The sequence below is a fragment of the Dama dama genome, chromosome 4 (genome assembly GCF_033118175.1).
Source record: "Dama dama isolate Ldn47 chromosome 4, ASM3311817v1, whole genome shotgun sequence".
NCBI classification, from domain to species: Eukaryota; Metazoa; Chordata; class Mammalia; order Artiodactyla; family Cervidae; genus Dama; species Dama dama.
In genome coordinates, this window is record NC_083684.1 from 43,981,262 (window position 1) to 44,004,470 (window position 23,209).

The window sequence follows — 23,209 nt, forward strand, 5'->3', positions numbered from 1 at the left end:
TCCCCACAAAACTTTGCCTGAAACTGTGCCCTTCCTTAGTTTCTTCTTCCCTGTCCTGCTTCCCCCACCTACTTGCTGATTTCTATTGGGACTGTTTTCTTTAACAGATGCCATGAATCCTCACCTAAGAGCTTGCTCCGGGCAATTTACACAAGCAGGCACCCACTATAAAAGCACCAGGCTCAGTTCCAACGTCTAAAACTCGGAGGTGGTGGTGCCTATCCTCAAGAGTATCACAAAAAGTTTCCACAGTGGTAGGACTAAAGCACTGGACAGGTTCACAGAGGGCTGCTTGCTAATTTCTTCTCACACCGTTGTCACCCACAACACTGGCAATGGAAGGTGACATCCTATATGACAGAGTCCCCACCCCCTTCCCACGGCTGTACGCCCCAACCCCACCCAAGCTACTATGCCCCACATTCTCTATTTTGATCTTGATCACTAATTTCCATCTGACCTAGCAGTAATTAACAAATCATCTTCACTTATAATCAAAGACAGGGATCTTATGCAATCAGTCCAGGGATTTTACTTTCACTCCCATTGGTGTATGTCTCCAAAGAAAATCACAAGCTTTATACACATAAAAAGTGTAAAGTGTGAGTTGCTCAGTCGTGTCCAACTCTTTGCAACTCCATGATTGTAGCCTGCCAGGCTCCTTTGTCCATGGAATTGTCCAGGCAAGAATACTGGAGTGGGTTGCCATTTCCTTCTCCAGGAGATCTTCCTGACCCAGGGATCGAACCCCGGTCTCCTGCATTACAGGCAGATTCTTTACTATCTGAGTCACCAGGGAAACACAGGTTTGTAGGTGAGGGAAGTCTTTAGTTTAGTGAGTAGAAGGGAAAGTGAAGAGACTTTTCAGAAGCCGCATCAACTCCAGCACTGATTCACTAGAGTCTTGACAAGTCCATTTGACATCCCACTAGTTCATCTCATCAGTGGCAGAGCCATTAATATTATAGACAGCTCACAAGGTGCCTGGAGTTGTTCTAGGCACTGACTTTCTCTTGAAAGCAAGGGAAGCGTCTATGATGCACCCACAGCAGTGGGTGAAGATTAATTAATGTAAATAAGTAATTGTCTGAATAATGCAGAGCACTCAGACACCTCGCAAATGGATACTGTGTAAATGTTACACAAGATGAGTAATAACAGCAAAGGGTTGATGGACAAATTTCCGGCAAATTTAAAGTCTCTGTCAACCAGTGAACGAAAGTAAGCATTTTCTTGATAGTTCATAATTGATGCTTTTGTTTTTCTGACTGCTGAGGTGGGGGAGAGAGACAGAGACGTAAGCAGTCTGAACAGCAAGCTCTTGAGCCTGCAAGCTGACATCAAGAATCTACACAATGTCTGCAAGAGACAGGGGAAGACCTTGCAGGAGAATCAGCTCTGTGTGGAAGAGGCCATGATGAACAGCAGCCACGTAAGGGATTCACGGTCCACTTCCCACCTCTGCTCCCTCTGTTTCCACTTCTGCCTCCTTGGGTAGGAGAAATAATAGAAAGTTCTCCCACTGGTCATTCAAGAGCGCTTACTGAGCAAACAATGAGAGAGAACTACACACACACACACACACACACACACACACACACAGATGCCATCCCTGCCCTGAGGACTTTTCAGTGTAGCTATCTTATCTCCAAGGTTATTTACATCTGAGCTCTTTTCTTTACCTGGTCTTTCACACTGAATTAGCAGCACCTGAGATCCATTGCCCTTTAAAAAAAAAAAAAAAGCCAGATCATAGTTATGTAGTTATGTAAAGAGAATCAGTTCTAATGAGGTGGATGAAATTGGAGCCCATTATACAGAGTGAAGTAAGCCAGAAAGATATAAACACCAATACAGTATACTAATGCATATATATGGAATTTAGAAAGATGGTAATGATAACCCTATATGCAAGACAGAAAAAGAGACACAGAAGTACAGAACAGACTTTTGGACTCTATGGGAGAAGGCGAGGGTGGGATGATCTGAGAGAACAGCACTGAGACATGTATATTATCAAGTGTGAAACAGATCGCCAGTCCAGGTTGGAGGCATGAGACAAGTGCTCGGGGCTGGTGCACTGGGATGACCCAGAGGGATGGGATGGGGAGGGAGGTGGGAGCGGGGTTCAGGATGGGGAACACATGTAAATCCATGGCTGATTCATGTCAATGTATGGCAAAAACCACTACAATACTGTAAAGTAATTAGCCTCCAACTAATACAAATAATTGGGGGGGGGGGGAGAGAACAGCATCTCTTAATGGATTTTACTTTATTTATTTTTTGGCCGAGTCTTGTGGCATGTGGAATCTTCGTTTCCCAACCAGAGATTGAACCTGTACTCCCTGCCTGGGGAGTGCAGAGTCTTAACCGTTGGACTGCCAGGGAAGTCTCTTAGTGGATTTTGGACAAACTTCTACATCACCCATGAAAATAGCAGCCATTCCACCTGCCCTGAAGTGTCACTTCCTGTCAGTGCAGCAGGAGCTCTTTATTGCCACACCTGCAGCTCTCTGCCTACAAGCTTTACTTCAGGATACAGGAGCCCATAGCCTTGTCCTATGGACAAGCTGAAGTTCAGAAGAATTAATGCCCCTAGAAGCAGCCCTAAACCAGTGACTGATGGGGAGAGGGCTGATTAGCAGCCCATTTCCCTTACCGTATCTCACTGGAAATAACTCCAGGCACGTTCCTTGCTCTCTCCTGGAGTTCCTCAACAGGGCCCAGTACCAGGTGCCCACAGTGGCAACTAGGTTGGCCTCCTTTCATAGCCTCCTTCCCTGCCTTGTTCATTTCCCTACTCCCATACCTGAGTTTCCTAAAATCACCTTCCACACAAGCTACTTACTCGATGCCTGGTTCCTTGTCATAGGACTTGCTTCCAGAGGTGCCCAAGCCACGATACTCAGTAACACTTGTCCTGAACATGTGTGGGTAGGAGGATCTCCTGACATGATCATCTTTCTTGAGACTCTGATTTTGAACTAACCTCCTAGGCAACTCATCAGCTGAGGCAACTTCCCTTCATCCTGAGGTTTTCTCTTTTTGGAAACTCCAGCTCTAAGCTCTTTAAACCAGTCTCTAAATGTATGCTCACAAGCTGGGGAGCCAGCTGGGAGATGTTTTCCCAGAGTTTTCTAAACACTTTGGGTCTCCAAGAACTCCTAACTTGCAGTCATCATTTCTACTTAGGGACTTGAGTTTTTGGTGAACATAAGGCAGGTACAAGTTGCACAGATCTGTTGCTAGACCTCCAAGTTAGCCTCCTAGGTGCAGTCAGGGATCTGGTCTCTCCTAATTGAGAGAGTTAGAATTAGAGTTAATTAGAACTCTGTTAAGAGTTCTCCCAGGACCCTTACCACCTCCCTATAGAAACCACAAAGTGTTCCTCTGTGATGCCCTAAAAATGTTAAAAGCAAAGCAATTTTTTTTTTTCAATTCTACCTTTTCTTACTGAGCACTACTGTCCTTTGGAGAAGGGCATGGCAACCTACTCCAGTATTCTTGCCTAGAAAATCCCATGGACAGAGGAGCCTGGTGGGCTATAATTCATAGGGTTGCACAGAGTTGGACATGACTGAAGCAACTTAGCAGGCAGTATTGGCCTCTCTGCAGTAAGTCACAAATATAGAAAAATTCATTGTTTCCCTAAATGGATCCCAGGAAGGATATTACCGTAATTTTTTTTTTCTAAATATTAGCATTTTAGGATATTTTTACCATTACTGTTGCAAGTTTATTCCCCCAGTCAGGGAAAGTCTTGTGGCTTATAAATGTACCTGGCAACTTGGAGGGAGAAAAGTAGTAAGTCACATTTTATTATTCTAATTGCCCCAAAGAAGGTCTAACAGCTTGAAACAAGCTTTAAAACAGGCTCTTTTTTCCCCCCCAAGTATGTAGCTATTTAAATTGCAGACTACGCATACAAATACACAATTAGATGTAGACTTACATTCATCCACTCAGAAAACCCCTGCAAGATCTGCCTTCCACAAGGAAATATAATATGGAAACAAAGGAGGAACCCAAGGCTTTCTGAAATTTTGACTAATAGCTGACAAGGAGCTGGAGAAATAAGCAAAAGGTTCAGAACACAGTTATGCAAAAAAAAAATTAAAATATGACATCAGATGTTGTGTGTGTAAAAAAGGGACAGGCAAGGTGACCTTGTAAATCAAGAATATGTTGTGCTCCAAGTCCCAGGAACAGAGAGAGCTGGGCCTGAGGTAAGCAAGTCAGATGCCTAGGGTGCAAAATATCAGGGGCTCTCATTATTTTTTTTTTAGCTTTATTTATTTTTGGCTGCACTGGTTCTTCATTGCTGCCCATGGGCTTCCTCTAGTTGCGGCAAGTGAGGGCTACTATTCTTGAGGTGCACAGTCTTCTCATTGTATGTCTTCTGTTGTTTCAGAGTCTCAGCTCTAGGGCTCATGGGCTCAGTAGTTGTAGCACATGGGGCTCAGTTGCCCTGAGGCATGTGGAATCCTCCCAGACCAGGGATCAAACCTGTGTACCCTGCATTGACAGGTGGATTCTTAACCACTGGATCACCGGGGAAGTACAAGGGCACTCATTCTTTAGGTGCCAACCCTGTACTTGTTCAGTCCTAAGATTGAATGCCTCCTTAAGATGTGCCCATCACTTACCTCACCCTAGTCCCAACCCTGGGATGAACCTCTCTAGCGATATAAGACTAAATTAGGCTTACAAGGGAAATATCTCACTTCCCACCTCAAAGATATGGAAAGGAGTTCTGACAACGACTGGGAAAAGATGGGGCTTTTTCTCTTAAATGAAGAAAAATCATCAAGGACTCAATTTTCAGAGCAGTGCCAACCTGAGACAGAAACTAGAAAAGAGAATAAAATGGTTAAAAAGTATTTTGAAAAGCTGGCTTTAGGCAAAGCAGCAGGGCCTGATGATATACTTCGAACAGTACTTAAGGAATTGGCAGGTGTTATTACATAGCTGCTAGCGATTATTTTTGAGAACTCAAGAGAATAAAGAAAGTCCCTGCAGACTGAAAAAGGGTAAATGAAGTGCTCATCTTTTTAAAAAGGGAAAAAGGACAATCTCGGTAATTATAGACCTGTCAGCTTAACTTCAATATCGGGGAAAATATAGAACTTAACATCAATCAATTAGCATCAACTCGAAAACCACCAAGTATTGGGTGGAAACCAACATGATTTTTCAAAAGGTGAAATCATGCCAGGCCAATTAATTTCCTTCTGTGATCAAGTGGCCACATAAGCAAGGAGGGAGCAATAGCTATAATCTCTTTGACCACAAGGAGGGCTGAAAAGTGGTCTAAATATGAGAACAGGTTCCTACAGGTGGCCAGGTCCTCTATCTTTTAAGACAGCTGAATCCTGGACAGAAATCAATCTGAGAAACATTGGCAGACCAGATGGCCTCCGGTATCATGTCCAACTCTGAATGGTCATTTTAAGAACTAGTCTTACTTCCATAAGATTATTTCCAACTTGCTAATTTTCTCCAGATTTCGGTTTAAAGGTCAAAGCAGAATCTAATAAAATATCTGCCTTCACTATAAAGAAATTTTTTTAAAAAAAGAAGACAGAGAAGCAGCAGGAAATGCATTGATGCCTTTGTGACATGGCTTCTTGGTACAAATATAAGTGAAATTCAGGCTTAATCTATAGCATGTCATTTTCTATTCATTTAGAATTAAGAAAAATAACCTTTTGAATACCTAAGGATAAATGAGTAGAAATTTAATAGGTCTCAAATAAGTCTAGGCATTTCTCCAAGTCTTTGAAATTTGATTCCTTTAAACCCATAGGTATCTACAGTGTGCAAATGTTTAAAATCTTCATCCAAGAAAACTCTAGTTTCTCTGCAGGTATGAGCAGTTCTTGGATCTTTATTGCCAGACAAATTAGGTCAGGTGCTACCTTTGCCCTATACTGAAAAACTTTAGTGAACTCTCATCATCTGGTCCATCTATCATATTACCTAAAACCAAAATTAAACCCAGAAGGTTGAACACGACCTCTGATGAAGGGATATTATTAACAATTTTCCAGTATCACTGCCAGGTTGCTAAGCTTTACACTAGGAGGAGTCTCTCTTTACCCACAGGAGGCTTAAAAGTCAAAGAACAATTATGAACACACCAAAGTATAGATCATGTGCTCGGAGGGGAAGCCCTAAGGAAAGAGTTTGGCTTGTTTTAAAAAGAAGAGCATTTCTTTTATTCTTTTGGGTAATGAAGAGAAAACGGGGATGTGGAAATAAGGGGAGGCAGAGAAAGAACATACAATGAGGAGACTGGTCAGTTTTCAACTGGGGCACACACATCTGGCAGTAGAGTGGCAGGTCCAAATCGACAATTGCACATAAGTTCTAGGAGGACCAGGCTCCGCTTTCTTAATTTTTAGAGATCAAGCCACCTTCAACAAAGCTAAGAGAAACAGGACTGGAGCAAGACAGATTATAAGTAGGTGCTTTACTGAAATAAGCCCTTCTGCAATAACCATACCCCAGGTGTTCACACCTTTGCTTTAGTTCTACCCACATTAAGTGTTTATCCATGACCATGTCTTTCTCCAAGTAGCTACCCACCCCACAGTTTCACCTATATAGACTGAGGACTTGGGCTCTTGAGAACCTCCCCCATGCATGTTTGTGTTCATGCACACATGTGAGCATGAGCACACACACACACACATCACTCCCAAGCCCCTTCCCTCTGAACCTCATTCACAGATGAGTTGTAAGAATAGCACCATTCTTATCTTGAAAAGAATGAAAACACTTAATTTAAAACATTTATTGTAAATGTTGGCAATTGTAGCAGAGTAAATAAAAAATTCAACTTTGTTTGGCCTAGAAAAGAAGTCTCATCCACTTCCCTCTGGCCACATACACCAAATGTTCAGGTCAAGGGTTCAGCTTGTCTTTGTCTGGGAATTCTTTTGCCTGCTGACCATTATGGTCCATTTTCTGTCTTCTCTTTCAGATTGAACTGACACAATCAGCTGTTGTCTTTCTGGTTCTGAACTGGGTTGAGCCTCCCTGACCTTATCTGTGCTGCCCCTACCCACTCTCACTAGAGAAGATTTTTTCCTTTTGGGTGCCAGCTTTTACTGAAGTAATCTCTTTAAATCTCCATCTCTCCAGGACTTCCCTGGTGGTTCAGCAGTTAAGATCCGTGCTTCCAATGCAGGGTGTACCAGTTCAGTCCCTGGTTGGGGAACTAAGATCCCACCTGCCATATGACACAGCCAAAAATAAAATAAAAGTAAATAAAACTTCATCTCTCCAGTTACTCAGACCAAAACCATGGAATCATTCTGCCTTGGATGACCATTATCTCCCCTCATTCCACATCTAATGCAGAAGCAAATCCTGTAGAGTCTACTTTCAAACATGCATCTAAAATCCAGCCACTTCTCCCAGCTTTTACCTTGGTCCATGCTGCTGTCCCTTCTCACCTGGAATCTTGCAGCAGCCTCCTTGCTGGTCTCCCCACTTCTGTCTTTGGCTCCCAACAGTTTGTTTTCAATATAATGGCCAGTGTGTCTTTTGTGACATCTACAGGAGATCACGTCACTCCTCTGCTCAGTACCCTCCAATGGCCCTTCATCTCCCTAAAAGGAAAAGTTAAGGATTTAAGGATGGCCTACATGGTCCTGAAAGACCTCTCCTCCCTTTCCTTTCTCGCCTCATCGGGTACCACTCTCCCCTTACTTTCTGTGCTCCAGCCTGAACAAAGTGGCTCCTCAAACACCATTAGGCACCTCCTACCTCCAGGTCTTAGCACTTGCTATTACTTCTGTCTGGAGTGTTCCTGTTGTACGTTCCCACCAGGCTTCTTCCTTGACTGTCTTAACTCAGATGTCACCTTCTTGGTGTGGTCCTCCATGAGAACACTTAATTCAAAATTACAACTGCGTCCATCTTGGCATTCCTCATCTCCCTCCTCTGCTTTGTTCTCCTCCATAGCACTTTTTCCTCTTAATAAACTACACAATTTACTTCTTTAATTTGCTACCTCTCTCTCTCTCATTCTGTCTCTCTCTCTCTCCCTCCACACATCTCCCCCACCAGTAGATGCAGACCTCACGAAGGCAGAGATTCTGTTTTATAAACTTCTGTATCCCCATTAACTAGTAGAGTGCTTGGCACATAGGAGGTGTACCCTAATATTTGCTTAACAAATTAATTAAATGAAAATGTGACATTCACATGATAGCTGTTAATGCTCATAGCAGTATTATTCATAATAGCCCAAACCTGAAACAATCCAAATATCCATTAACTGGTGAACAGATAAACAAAATATGGTATAGTCACACTGTTCAGCAGTAAAAATGAACAGAATACTGATTCTTGCTACAGCCTGGAAGAACCTCAAAAACATTATGCTAAGCGAAAGAAGCCAGACACAAAAGATGACATATTATACAATTCCACTTATATGAAATGTCTGAAAAGGGCAAATCCATAGAGACAGAAAGCAGATTAGTGGTTGCCTGGAGCTGGGGTAGGAATGGGAGTGACAAATGGGCATGAGGGAATTTTTGAGGTGATGGAAATATTCTAAAACTGGATTATAATAATGGTTGTACAACCCTATAAACTTGCCACAAATCATTGAATTGTATACTTACAGTATTTGAATTTGATGACATATAGAAAAGATGCTGATAAAACTGTAAAAAAAAAATTTAATTTTAGAAAAGTCTGAAAGTACTCTGTTAATTGGGCCAAGGCCACAAGCTCAAATTTTTGGGAGCCAATTTTTACGTCTTTCTTTCGTTCAATACCTGGCTGTGTATGAATCTCTAATCTAGGCCCTATACGAGTAGACATGACCCCTGACCTTCAGAAATTAATGGTCTAATTAAAAGATAAGATGCACAGAGATCATTACAATGCAAGACAGAATGTGAAATGCCACATTAAGGACGTGCCCAGAAAGTCTGTGGTATTGGTGCAAATACAACTTTGCAGGGAAAACAAGAAAGAAAGCAGGATTTGGACAGGGTTTTAAACAATGAATAGGAAGACAATAAGCAGAGAAAGGAACTAAGGGATGCCTACAAGCTATCTTCTTCATCCACCTCTCCTTCACAAGTCACCATGTTACCAAAAGTGGGACCTGGCTGCTTACCACTCTAAAACCAATACTTGAGAGGCAAGGTTGGTGAAAGGAAAGCTTGCTGTATGTGAGAGGCCAGCAACTGGGGAGGAGGGTGGGCAGACTCACTCCTGCCACTGACAATCAGTGGCCAAGAGCTTTTAAAGGGGAGTTTCAGGGATATATAGGTGGAGGAAAGGTGCTACATACAGAAACAGCACCATCAGCTCTGACAATCATCTTGAAATTGGTCATGCAGTAATCTGATCAAGCATCATCTTGATTGTTTTAAGTACAGTTGATCTTCAGTTCCAGGGTTGGTTTGTTCCCATTTCTTTGAGGCCAGTTCTCAGAATTGTGGCAGCTTATGTCATGGCTACAGTCTGGTCATCAGGTAGTTAACTTCTTCCACCTGGTGGGGGTTTCAGTATCTACAAGACAGCTCACAGGGTATGGCTCAGAATATTATCTATAGACTAAGAAGGAACTAAAGTTCCTTGACTTTGTTTAATGACTAAGCTATTATGGTTTGGTCTTGTTGGACTACTTTCCTTTGCTTCTGCATTTTCTCACTTCTCTGATTAAACTTATGCTTTGGCTAAAGTTTTCTACAGACAAAAGACAGGTGGAGGACATGGAGGAGAAGGACCATAGGGGCCTGCTTCTGTTTCAACTGGGAGTGTTGGGCAAGAAAATATAGAAGCATCAGTGCAAAGACCTCAGTTGTACCAGAATAAACAACTCAGGGATATGTCCTATGAGCAGAATACCTGATACAATGTAGGTGCTCAACATATGCTTATGGAATGAATGAATGAAAATTTAAGTGGGGTCTAGCAGCATTTCAGGTTGACTGTGGACTGGCAGGGAGAGATCTCTCTCTCACACACACACATACACACACATACAGACACACACATACTCAGCAACTGCAAGCTCATATCTGCCTTCAAGAGGAGACAGAGTCAGTGCTCAGATGTGCCTTAGCAATATCTCTGCCTCCTGTTTCCCAGCATTCCAGAAAGCCATTTCCCCAAGAGTTTGTCCTTTTTGGGGGGCATTTTTAATAATCAAGTTTAGTCCAAGAACCATAACCAGAAATCCATTCCCTTCCAGGTCAATTGTGTTTTCTTTTTACATGAAGACAAAACATAAGCATATTATCGAGTGTCTCTTTATAGTGCTCTCTAGGTCCCTTTCATGTGTGTGTTTTCTTCTGACCTACATAATAGGAATGCTATATCTAAATAGTAGGAAGGAACTATGGTTTTTCCCTTCTTTTAAATTCTTCATACAGAGTGAAAGTACAAAGTAATGCTTCATTGTGAACAGAGTGAAACATTTAATAAGTGCTCTGGAGATGAAAAGACAAAAGGGTGGATAAATGGATGTGAATGGTTGAGGAGATGAAAAAAAAATCAAAGAATGAATGCCTGCTTGGTGACAATCTAAAGCCTTTCTCAATTGCAGAGTAAGAAGCCAGCGTTAGCATTTGAGGAGACACACATGGATTTTGAGCCCAATAAGCAGTGTCATCTAAGGCAACTCCAACAACTCAAGAAAAAGCTGCTGGCCTTTCAGCAAGAACTGGAGTTTCGCACCGAGGAGTTGCAGACTTCTTACTGTTCCCTCTTGCAGTATCAGTCCGTCCTGGAGAAGCAGACTTCTGACCTGGTTATTCTCCACCATCATTGCAAGATGAAAGAAGATGAGGTATAGATAAAGTAACTATGGAAGTGTCCTATATGACCATGTACCTACAGAAATCAGGTCAAAACTACTAGAAAGCAAGCAGTGGACTTAGAGGAGAGCTTCACATCTTGAGCATATTTTATCAACTTTCCCTCTTTAACTCTTTGATTTCTTTGAAACTGAACAGAGGGAACTAAACAGAATGGCATAACTGGGTGAGAGGTCCAGTATTAATGCATGTGAGCTATGTGGTATGTGTGTACGTGTGTGGGGTGTATGTGTGCACATGCACATATATGTGTGTGGTGTGCATGGAGGCTTATCATCTCCATTCTATTACCATGGCAATTTAAATGCAAAAGACTCTAGGTCTCTAAGGGTTATGAAAGAGGTATAAAGTCCACTAAATCAATCATTTTTTTTAGAAAAATCAGATTTCAATCATATATAAATTCCTGGCACTTGCACAGTGGATAAGATAACCAGATGTTGAGTCTGAGTTAATCACTGAGAGTACCTCATCAGTCATTTTTGCAAACTGGAGTTTTATATCAAGTAGACTTAACTTAAGTACATTCTGGATATTCATTTCTATTCATGTCCAGGATGGTATTTTTTTTTTAACCAGAGTATATCATCTTTATAGAATCCCAAGTAAATTACGAAGACAAAAGCCTTAGAACTAAACTCAGTTGGGCAGTGGTAGCACTAGCAGTAGTAAAACCACGGGTTTGAAGTAATGGAACAGGTAGCCTCCTCTGGTATTTTCCTCCTCTGCCTTTAGAGATAAAATTCCAAGGGCTATCTTGAATGGTGCTATTACTTAATGACTAACTCCAGGGAATTTATGAAGGGCCTTGAAGAAACATGGAATTTTTTTTAAAGGAAATATTATGACCAATGAGAATTTGCTGTAAAGGATTGGGAGGGAAAGGAACAAAGGTTATTCTACAAAACATAATCTGGGACAAAGCCTGTGAGCAACAAGGTTTAATAAGGCTAATGCAAAGCTGTATTAAAACTGGCTAGTTCATCCTAACTTAAACATCCTAACTTAAAGTGACTCTGAATTATTAGTAGTTGGGATTCTATTTAGCTTCATATAACAGAAGACCCCAATGCAATAGTGTCTTAAATACAATAGTTAGACACTGTTGTTTTTAAAGACACTGGACACCAGACAATGAAAGACAGTAGTCTTGAGAAATGGGAAACAAATGAGGTGAGCACTACTATTGTCCTTAGCTTATTGTTTCACGTTTCTAGTCCATGACACAAAAAAGAGAATCTGGGAGAGTCTGGTAGACTCCCTTACTTGAAGGGGATTGTGTAAGGATCCCAGAAGACTAAGTTCTTAGAGTTCATAAGATAGAGTAACAGAGAAGATCAAGTTGCACAGAAAGAGAATGCTGGGGGTCAACAGATCTTTCTTCAGTAATCAGAAAATACAAAAAATTTATCAAGCTAGTCTTGTATACCTAGTGGAAGGATCTTTCAAAAACAAAAGTAAAATAAAGACTTTTTATTTTTAAAAATTAAAAAATAGTTAATTTCTATGACATAAAATAAGAGAGAGGTAGTCTAGGACTGCTACCTGTGTCCTGTCTTTTGGTTCCACCATCATTAGCTGAAAGCTTCCATTTACCAGGTCACCTAAGATGGCTGCTGGAGCACCAACCTTTACATCTTTGTTCCAAATAATCAGGGTGATGGTAGGAGATAGGGTGGAGAGAAAAAGGCACACCCCTCCCTTTTATTTTTTTTAATTACTTTATTTATTTTACTTTACAACATTGTATTGGTTTTGCCATACATTGACATGAATCCGCCACGGGTGTACATGTGTTCCCCATCCTGAACCCCTCCTCCTCCCTCCCTCCCCATCCCATCCCTCTGGGTCATCCCAGTGCACCAGCCCCAAGCATCCTGTATCATGCATCGAACCTGGACTGGTGATTCATTTCACATATGATAATTTACATGTTTCAGTGCCATTCTCCCATATCATCCCACCCTCACCCTCTCCCACAGAGTCCAAAAGACTGTTCAACACATCCGTGTCTCTCTTGCTGTTTCGCATACAGGGTTATTGTGACCATCTTTCTAAATTCCATATATATGCATTAGTATGGTGTATTGGTGTTTTTCTTTCTGACTTACTTCACTCTGTATAATAGGCTCCAGTTTCATTCACCTCATTAGAACTGACTCAAATGGCTGAGTAATATTCCATGGTGTATATGTACCACGGCTTTCTTATCCATTCATCTGCTGATGGACATCTAGGTTGCTTCCATGTCCTGGCTATTATAAACAGTGCTGCGATGAACATTGGGGTACATGTGTCTCCTTCAATTTTGGTTTCTTCAGTGTGTATGCCCAGCAGTGGGATTGCTGGGTCATATGGCAGTTCTATTTCCAGTTTTTTAAGGAATCTCCACACTGTTCTCCATAGTGGTTGTACTAGTTTGCATTCCCACCAACAGTGTAAGAGGGTTCCCTTTTCTCCACACCCTCTCCAGCATTTATTGCTTGTAGACTTCTGGATAGCAGCCATTCTGACTGCCATGTAATGGTACCTCATGGTGGTTTTGATTTGCATTTCTCTGATAATGAGTGATGTTGAGCATTTTTTCATGTGTTTGTTAGCCATCTGTATGTCATCTTTGGTGAAATGTCTGTTTAGTTCTTTGGCCCACTTTCTGATTGAGTCATTTATTTTTCTGGAATTGAGCTGCAGGAGTTGCTTGTATATTTTTGAGATTAATCCTTTGTCCATTGCTTCATTTGCTATTATTTTCTCCCATTCTGAAGGCTGTCTTTTCACCTTGCTTATAGTTTCCTTTGTTATGCAGAAGCTTTTAATATTAATTAGGTCCTATTGTTTATTTTTGCTTTTATTTCCAATATTCTGGGAGGTGGGTCATAGAGGATCCTGCTGTGGTTTATGTCGGAGAGCATTTTGCCTATGTTCTCCTCTAGGAGTTTAATAGTTTCTGGTCTTACATTTAGATCTTTAATCCATTTTGAATTTATTTTGTGTATGGTGATAGAAAGTGTTCTAGTTTCATTCTTTTACAAGTGGTTGACCAGTTTTCCCAGCACCACTTGTTAAAGAGATTGTCTTTTCTCCATTGTATATTCTTGCCTCCTTTGTCAAAGATAAGGTGTCCATAGGTGTGTGGGTTTATCTCTGGGCTTTCTATTTTGTTCCATTGATCTATATTTCTGTCTTTGTGCCAGTACCATACTGTCTTGATGACTGTGGCTTTGTAGTAGAGCCTGAAGTCAGGCAGGTTGATTCTTCTTGTTCCACTCTTCTTTCTCAAGATTGCTTTGGCTATTTGAGGTTTTTTGTATTTCCATACAAATTGTGAAATTATTTGTTCTAGTTCTCTGAAAAATACCATTGGTAGCTTGATAGGGATTGTATTGAATCTATAGATTGCTTTGGGTAGTATACTCATTTTCACTATATTTATTCTTCTGATCCATGAACACGGTATATTTCTCCACCTATTTGTGTCCTGATTTCTTTCATCAATGTTTTATAGTTTTGTATATATAGGTCTTTTGTTTCTTTAGGTAGATTTATTCCTAAGTATTTTATTCTTTTCATTGCAACGGTGAATGGAATTGTTTCCTTAATTTCTCTTTCTGTTTTCTCATTGTTAGTGTATAGGAATGCAAGGGATTTCTGTGTGTTAATTTTATATCCTGCAACTTTACTATATTCATTGATCAGCTCTAGTAATTTTCTGGTGGAGTCTTTAGGGTTTTCTATGTAGAGGATCATGTCATCTGCAAACAGCGAGAGTTTTACTTCTTCTTTTCCAATCTGGATTCCTTTTATTTCCTTTTCTGCTCTGATTGCTGTGGCCAAAACTTCCAAAACTATGTTGAATAGTAGTGGTGAGTGTGGGCACCCTTGTCTTGTTCCTGACTTTAGGGGAAATGCTTTCAATTTTTCACCATTGAGGATAATGTTTGCTGTGGGTTTGTCATATATAGCTTTTATTATGTTGAGGTATGTTCCTTCTATTCCTGCTTTCTGGAGGGTTTTTATCATAAATGGATGTTGAATTTTGTTAAAGGCTTTCTCTGCATCTATTGAGATAATCATATGGTTTTTATTTTTCAATTTGTTAATGTGGTGTATTACATTGATTGATTTGCAGATACTGAAGAATCCTTGCATCCCTGGAATAAAGCCCACTTGGTCATGATGTATGATCTTTTTAATATGTTGTTGGATTCTGTTTGCTAGAATTTTGTTAAGGATTTTTGCATCTATGTTCATCAGTGATACTGGCCTATAGTTTTCTTTCTTTCTTTTTTTTTTTTTTTTTTTTTGTGGCATCTTTGTCAGGTTTTGATATTAAGGTGATGGTGGCCTCGTAGAAAGAGTTTGAAAGTTTACCTTCCTCTGCAATTTTCTGGAAGAGTTTGAGTAGGCTAGGTGTTTGTTCTTCTCTAAATTTTTGGTAGAATTCAGCTGTGAAGCCGTCTGGTCCTGGGCTTTTGTTTGTTTGAAGATTTCTGATTACAGTTTCAATTTCTGTGCTTGTGATGGGTCTGTTGAGATTTTCTGTTTCTTCCTGGTTCAATTTTGGAAAGTTGTACTTTTCTAAGAATTTGTCCATTTCTTCCAAGTTGTCCATTTTATTTGCATTTTGCTGATAATAGTCTCTTATGATTCTTTGTATTTCTGTGTTATCTGTTGTGATCTCTCCATTTTCATTTCTAATTTTGTTGATTTGATTTTTCTCCCTTTGTTTCTTGATGAGTCTGGCTAATGGTTTGTCAATTTTATTTACCTTCTCAAAGAACCAGCTTTTGGTTCTGTTGATTTTTGCTATGGTCTCTTTTGCTTCTTTTGCATTTATTTCTGCCCTAATTTTTAAGATTTCTTTCCTTCTACTAACCCTGGGGTTCATAGGTTCTTCCTTTTCAAGTTGCTTTAGGTGTAGGGTTAAGTTATTTGTTTGACTTTTTTCTTGTTTCTTGAGGTAAGCCTGTATTGCTATGAACCTTCCCCTTAGCACTGCTTTTACAGTGTCCCATAGGTTTTGTGTTGTTGTGTTTTCATTTTCACTTGTTTCTATGCATCTTTTGATTTCTTTTTTGATTTCTTCTGTGATTTGTTGGTTGTTCAGCTGCGTGTTGTTCAGCTTCCATATATTGGAATTTTTAATAGTTTTTCTCCTGTAATTGACATCTAATTTTACTGTGTTGTGGTCACAAAAGACGCTTGGAATAATTTCAATTTTTTTGAATTTGCCTAGACTAGATTTATGGCCCAGGATGTGATCTATCCTGGAGAAGGTTCTGTGTGCACTTGAGAAAAAGGTGAAATTCATTGTTTTGGGGTGAAATGTCCAATAGATATCAATTAGGTCTAACTGGTCCATTGTATCATTAAAATTTGTGTGTCCTTGCTAATTTTCTGTTTTGTTGATCTATCCATAGGTGTGAGTGGAGTATTAAAGTCGCCCACTATTATTGTGGTGTTGTTAATTTCCCCTTTCATATTTGTTAGCATTTGTCTTACATATTGTGGAGCTCCTATGTTGGGTGCATATATATTTATGATTGTTATATCTCCTTGGATTGATCCTTTGATCATTATGTAGTGTCCATCTTTGTCTGTTTCCACAGCCTTTGTTTTAAAGTCTATTTTATCTAATATGAGTATTGCTACTCCTGCTTTCTTTTGTTCTCTATTTGCATGGAATATCTTTTGCCAGCCCTTCACTTTCAGTCTGTATGTGTCCCTTGTTTTGAGGTGGGTCTCTTGTAGACAACATATATAGGGGTCTTGTTTTTGTATCCATTCAACCAGTCTTTGTCTTTTGGTTGGGGCATTCAACCCATTTACATTTAAGGTAATTATTGATAAGTATGATCCCATTGCCATTTACTTTATTGTTTTGGGTTCGAGTTTATACACCCTTTCTGTGTTTCCTATCTAGAGAAGATCCTTTAGCATTTGTTGAAGAGCTGGTTTGGTGGTGCTGAATTCTCTCAGCTTTTGCTTGTCTGTAAAGCTTTTGACTTCTCCTTCATATTTGAATGAGATCCTTGCTGGGTACAGTAATCTGGGCTGTAGGTTATTTTTTTTCATCACTTTAAGTATGTCCTGCCATTCCCTTCTGGCCTGAAGAGTTTCTATTGAAAGATCAGCTGTTATCCTTATGGGAATCCCTTTGTGTATTATTTGTTGTTTTTCCCTTGCTGCTTTTAATATTTGGTCTTTGTGTTTGATCTTTGTTAATTTGATTAATATGTGTCTTGGGGTGTTTTGCCTTGGGTTTGTCCTGTTTGGGACTTTCTGGGTTTCTTGGACTTGGGTGATTATTTCCTTCCCCGTTTTAGGAAAGTTTTCAACTATTATCTCCTCAAGTATTTTCTCATGGTCTCTCTTTTTGTCCTCTTCTTCTGGGACTCCTATGATCCAAATGTTGGGGCATTTCACATTGTCCCAGAGGTCTCTGAGGTTGCCCTCATTTCTTTTAATTTTTTTTCTTTTTTCCTCTCTGTTTCATTTATTTCTACCATTCTATCTTCTACCTCACTTATCCTATCTACTGCCTCTGTTATTCTACTGTTGGTTCCCTCCAGAGTGCTTTTGATCTCATTTATTGCATTATTCATTATATATTGATTTTTTTATTTCTTCTAGGTCTTTGTTAAACCTTTCTTGCATCTTCTCGATCCTTGTCTCCAGGTTATTTCTCTGTAACTCCAATTTGCTTTCAAGATTTTGGATCATTTTCACTATCATTATTCGGAATTCTTTATCAGGTAGCTTCCCTCTCTCTTCCTCTTTTGTTTGGTTTGGTGGGCGTTTATCCTGTTCCTTTACCTGCTGGGTATTTCTCTGCCTTTTCATCTTGTTTAGATTGCTGTGTTTGGGGTGGCCTTTCTGTATTCTGGCAGATGGTGGTTCCTCTTTATTGTGGAGGTTCCTCACTGTGGGTAGGGTTGGACAGGTGGCTTGTCAAGGTTTTCTGGTTAGGGCAGCTTGTGTCGGTGTTCTGGTGGGTGGAGCTGGATTTCTTCTCTCTGGAGTGCAACGAAGTGTCCAGCAATAAGTTTTGAGATGTCAGTGGGTTTGGTGTGACTTTGGTTAGCCTGTATATTGAGGCTCAGGGTTATGTTCCTGTGTTGCTGGAGAATTTGCGTGGTATGTCTTGCTGTGGAGCTTGTTGGCCCTTGGGTGGTGCTAGGTTTCAGTGTAGGTATGGAGGCGTTTGATGAGCTCTTATCGTTTAATGTTCCCTGGATTCAGGAGTTCTCTGGTATTCTCAGGATTTGGACTTAAGCCTCATGCCTCTGGTTTTCAGTCTTATTCTTACAGTAGCCTCAAGACTTCTCCATCTATACAGCAGCAATGATAAAACATCTAGGTTAATGATGAAAAGTTTCTCCGCAGTGAGGGACACCCAAAGAGGTACACAGAGTTACATGGAGAAGAGAAGAGGGAAAAGGGAGTTAGAGGTGACCAGGAGGAGCAGAGGGGGAATCAAAAGGGGAGAGAGCAGGCTAGCCAGTAATCACTTCCCTATGTGCTCTCCAGTGTCTGGATCCCTCAGAGATGTTCACGGGGTTACACAGAGAGGAGAAGAGGGAGGAAGGAGACAGAGGTGGCCAGGAGGATAAAAGGGGGAATCAAAAGGAGAGAGACAGATCCATTCAGTAATCAGTTCCCTAAGTGTTCTCCACAGCCTGGAACCCACAAAAAGGTTCACTGAGTTGGGTAGAGAAGAAAAGGGGGTGGGGGGTAGATAGAGGTGACCTGGTGGAGAAAAAGGAGAGTCAAAAGGGGTAGAGAGCAATCAGGCTAGTGATCCGCTCCCAAGTAAAAATGGGTACTGAAGGTTGGGTTCTTAAAGGTACAAAGTTGATAACAAATACCAAAAAAGCAAAGATTAAAAATCTTGAGTAGGGGTTAGATTCCCAAAAATACAATATTAAAAAAAATAAAATAAAAGAAACAAACAAACAAAAAAAGTCACAGAGGTTATTTTATATATATATATATATATATGAAGTTTGCTTTAAAAATAGGGTCTGTCTTTTTTTTTTGCAAGGTAATAGTAGGTTATAAAAATGAAAATTAAAGGAGTAATGGGGACTTGAAAATAAAAAATAATTTTTAAATTTTTTTTTTAATTTAAAAATTGATAGTAGTAAAAATATATCTAAGACTCTCTGGAGCTGTTGCAGACAGTGTGGGGTCAGTTCATCTTCAGATAGTTCCTTGGTCCGGCTTGTACTTCTCAAGGTCTATAGGCCCCTTCCTATGTAGTGGTGCTAACTACAGGGTATTAATCTATTGCACCTGTCACTTCCAAAGCGGTTCCCTCTGTTTATTTTAGCTTCTGTTTGCTCGTCTCTTCAGTGTCTAATTTCCGCCCTGCCACAAGGGGCGCAGTAGTGGTCACTTTTTTTATGCTCACTTGTCAGTCGTGCTTTGGGGAGGGAGGAACACTGCGAACAAACATCACTGGCGTGTGCTCCCAGTGGTTCCGCCACACTGGGTTTGCCCGCCTCCCAGAGTGTGTGCTTTGCCAGTCTACACTGCTCAGACTCTAGGTTGCTCTGCTGGGAATTGTCTGAGGCGGGCCCTGGTTTGCATGCACTTCCCAGGTCTAAGCCACTCAGGTTCAGGTTCTCAGGTACTCCACAAAGGCACAGACTTGGTTGGGCCTGCGTTTTGCACCCATCCCAGGTCCAAGCAGCTCAGGTGACCAGATGCTTGGTTCGCGGAGTCGTCCCCAGTTGAAGGCTGCAGCTTATCCCCTCCCCCTTTCCAGCCGCTCGGTTTTCTGGGTGTACAATGGGCGCGCCTTCTCAGGTGTGCCCTGTGTCTATTCTGGGGAGCTGGTCTCTGGCTGCGACCCTCCTGGGGGATGTCCACCGTCCAGAATCCCAAGAAGTCTTGGTTAGCAGAGAAGTCCGCTTGCAGTTTGGTATCTGATGCCTCTCTGGGGCCGATTGCCCCCTTCCAGCTCTGGCTGCCCTCACCTGCCTGTCTCCGGTTGGGGGTGGGCCGGTCCGCAGCCAGCTAGCTCTGCTCAGTCCTTTGTTCTGTGAGCGGGCCTGGCCATGTCTTAGGTTAGGGCTTTTCACGGGGATCGTGGGATAGGTATCCCACAGTCTGGGTTGCTATCTCAAGCTAGTTCCTTCAGATTGCCCTTTGGGCATTCAGCCCTGGTCCTTACCCTAAGGAATGCAGCCTGCTCCTCCCTGTTCCTCCCCCGCTTGCTAGTGGGGGATGGGAGCGTCTGGGCTGCTGCTCCGCTGGGAGTTGCTGTTAGGCACATAATCTGTGGGGTTTAATTATTTATTTATTTTTCCTTCTGGTTATTTTGCCCTCTGAGATTCCAAGGCTCGCCACAGACCCACCAGAGAGAGTGTTTCCTGGTGTTTGGAAACTTCTCTCTTTTTTAAGACTCCCTTCCCGGGACGGATCTCTGTCCCTACCTCTTTTGTCTCTCTTTGTATCTTTTATATTTTGTCCTTCCTCCTTTCGAAGACAATGGGCTGCCTTTCTAGGTGCCCGATGTCCTCTGCCAGCATTCAGAAGTTGTTCTGTGGAATTTGCTCGGCGTTCAAATTTTCTTTCGATGAATTTGTGTGGGAAAAAGTGGTCTCCCCATCCTATTCCTATGCCATTTTAGGGCCGCCTCCCACACTCCTCCGTTTTAAAGGACACTTTCGAGAAGCCCCACACAATGCTTTGACTTATATACCGCTGGCAACAATTAGTCACATGACTGTAGCAATTTCTTAGGAAGGCAAAGAAATGCAGTGTTTTAATGAGGCACACTTTTGTCCCAAACAAAGTCAAGGTTCTATTACAAGGAGGAGAGGAGGAATTGTTGTGGGATCTGGCAAGCAACAGTCAGGGACACAGAGCCCAATATGGGAAAGTCCTGGAAAAGTTACTTTCAGCACTCTGCCAAATTCCCCCAATACTTTGTTCACAGAAGTATCAAACTTCTGTCTAAATTTGGGTTTCCCAACAGCAGATCCTAAAACAAAGAGATGGATACAAGTATGCGTTAGTCACTCAGTCATGTCTGACTCTGTAAGTACTAGTTAATTCAGGAGGGAGGTGATCCCACGAAGCACAGTGAAAGAGTAGGGAGGTGTGTCAACAAGGGCAGGAAGCCCATAAAGAAAATTACTATTCAGGTCATTGCCGAACCTACTGGATAGCTCAGGGAACTCTACTCAGTGCTCTGTGGTGACCTAAATGGGAAGGAAAGCTTAAAAAAGAGGGGATACATGTATACATAGAGCTGACTCACTTTGCTGTGCTGCAGAAACTAACACAGCGTTGTAAAGCAACTATACTCCAATACAAAGTCATTTAAAAAAAAAAAAAAAGATTATCACCGCTGTGGGAAACCAGGGTTCAATCTCTCTGGAGAACTCCAGTAGAAAATGTAGGACATACTGAAAATTGATCCCAGCCAATCGTTCCAGTCATTGGCTGAGGGTTGCACCTGATCTTGTTAACTCCCCGTACTTGTCACTTGTCTTGTCTTGCTCCTCTGCTTGAGTGGGCTCCTGGGGCCAGTGCATCCCTCAGGCAAAAAAACTAAAGATGCTTGCAGTTGGGAGGGAGTTAACATACAGAGGAATGGTGAGTGTCAAGAGGGTATAGGCAGGCCTCCTGACAGCTTCTGTTATAAACATATGAATATAAAATATTCATTTTCTCTTTTCCTCCCCTAATAAACACCTCAAAGTAAATGATCCTTTCCTAAGACGACTCTCGAATGGCAGGCAGCAAATATATTAACTTAAATCAATAGAATGTGTTCTACCTGAATTCTGAAATATTTGAACCCAAATAAAGCCCTCCTTGATGAGCCTCCTGCTCTTAACTCCTTCAATACATATAATGCAAGTCATATAATTTAGCACACTCAAGAGCTGTTTGCTAATTTTAAATTGTATCTCCCCCAATAGAAGTTTGTAAATGCTGTGAGCGAGGAGCCTGTGCTATGTAAGTATAAATACCCCTAAGCACCGAAGACATTGTTCTTGAGCATTCAATAAATATCTGCTCAATTGGTTGACTAATTAACTGATTAGGAAGAAAAAGAGCCTAAATAAGGAGGATGCAAATTCCCCAGGAACTTCAGGTCCTATTCCCCCACTGTCTGTAGGGAACTTTGCTGAAGCAGACCTGTGTGCACCAGGGACTCCACATTTTCTAAATTAGACCTCTAGAGAATACCTAGTAAAGAAATAATACTGCCATCTCAAGTCCTTTAAAAATGGAGCTATGCTTTCATTCCTGTTAATCAACTAATATATCTTTATTGAATTAACTGCATACCAGGAAGAATGGGAAACAGAAATGGTCCCTGCCTTTAAGAAGCTTACCATCCAAACAGGACAATCTTTTTAGAAATTTTTTCTAATCATTACCATTCTGATTTTATGTACTGTAACTTTTTTTTTCATTTATTTATATTAGCTGGAGGCTAATTACTTTACAATATTGTAGTGGTTTTTGCCATACATTGATATGAATCAGCCATGGATTTACATGTGTTCCCCATCCTGGACCCCCTCCCAACTCCCTCCCCATCCCATCCCTCTGGGTCATCCTACTGCACCAGCCCTGAGCACTTGTCTCATGCATCAAATCTGGACTGGCGATCTGTTTCTGTACTGTAACTTTTAGATCTGTGTTGGGCCTATTCTTTGCATCTGCATTTTTAGTTAAGATAGAAGACTCCTCTGCATGCTATGTTATAGCCATATCCTTTCATCATTAGATGCTTCCATGGGTTCAGTGTGGTTTCTTTCCTATACCAACAGGTGATTCTCTATGAGGAAGAACTGGGAAATCATAAGGAGAACACAGGGGATAAGCTCCATTTGGCCCAGGAGCAACTCGCCTTGGCTGGGGACAAAATCGTCTCCCTCGAAAGGAGCTTAAATCTCTACAGGGATAAATACCAGGCTTCCCTGAGCAACATCGAGTTACTTCAGTGCCAAGTGAAGATGTTGGAGGGGGAGCTCAGCGAGATCGTCGGTCAGGTAGGACTTCAACCAGACCACTCGGACCAGGAACTCTTGGTGGTCCCTGTAGTGGTCCCACCCTCTCTGTCAGAAATCCAAACTTTCAACTAGTTGTCATTCCTTCCCCTGATTTTTGTGGCCCTCAGCTTTGAACTTCAAGCCTTCACATCTTTTGTAAGATTGCTCCTTAGGAATGTTAAGGCTCCTTAATTAACATAAGGAGAAGAAAAGAAAGTATGTTCAACTCTTTGGAACTGCATGGACTGTAGCCCACCAGGCTCCTCTGTCCATGGAATTCTCCAGGCAAGAACGCTGGAGTGGGTAGCCATTCCTTTCTCCAGGGGATCTTCTCCA

At 41.3% G+C, this 23,209-nt stretch overlaps 1 protein-coding gene across 1 annotated transcript in view; it reads left to right on the plus strand.

The window, feature by feature from the left end:
• The window catches only part of PMFBP1 (polyamine modulated factor 1 binding protein 1), a 53,597-nt gene that overhangs the window by 4,700 nt on the left and 25,688 nt on the right, over nt 1–23,209 (plus strand). The window contains exons 2-4 of the mRNA XM_061135012.1: nt 1,277–1,432; nt 10,583–10,825; nt 22,652–22,873. Coding sequence (XP_060990995.1) covers nt 1,277–1,432; nt 10,583–10,825; nt 22,652–22,873 — 621 coding nt within the window. The remainder of the gene's footprint in view (nt 1–1,276; nt 1,433–10,582; nt 10,826–22,651; nt 22,874–23,209) is intronic.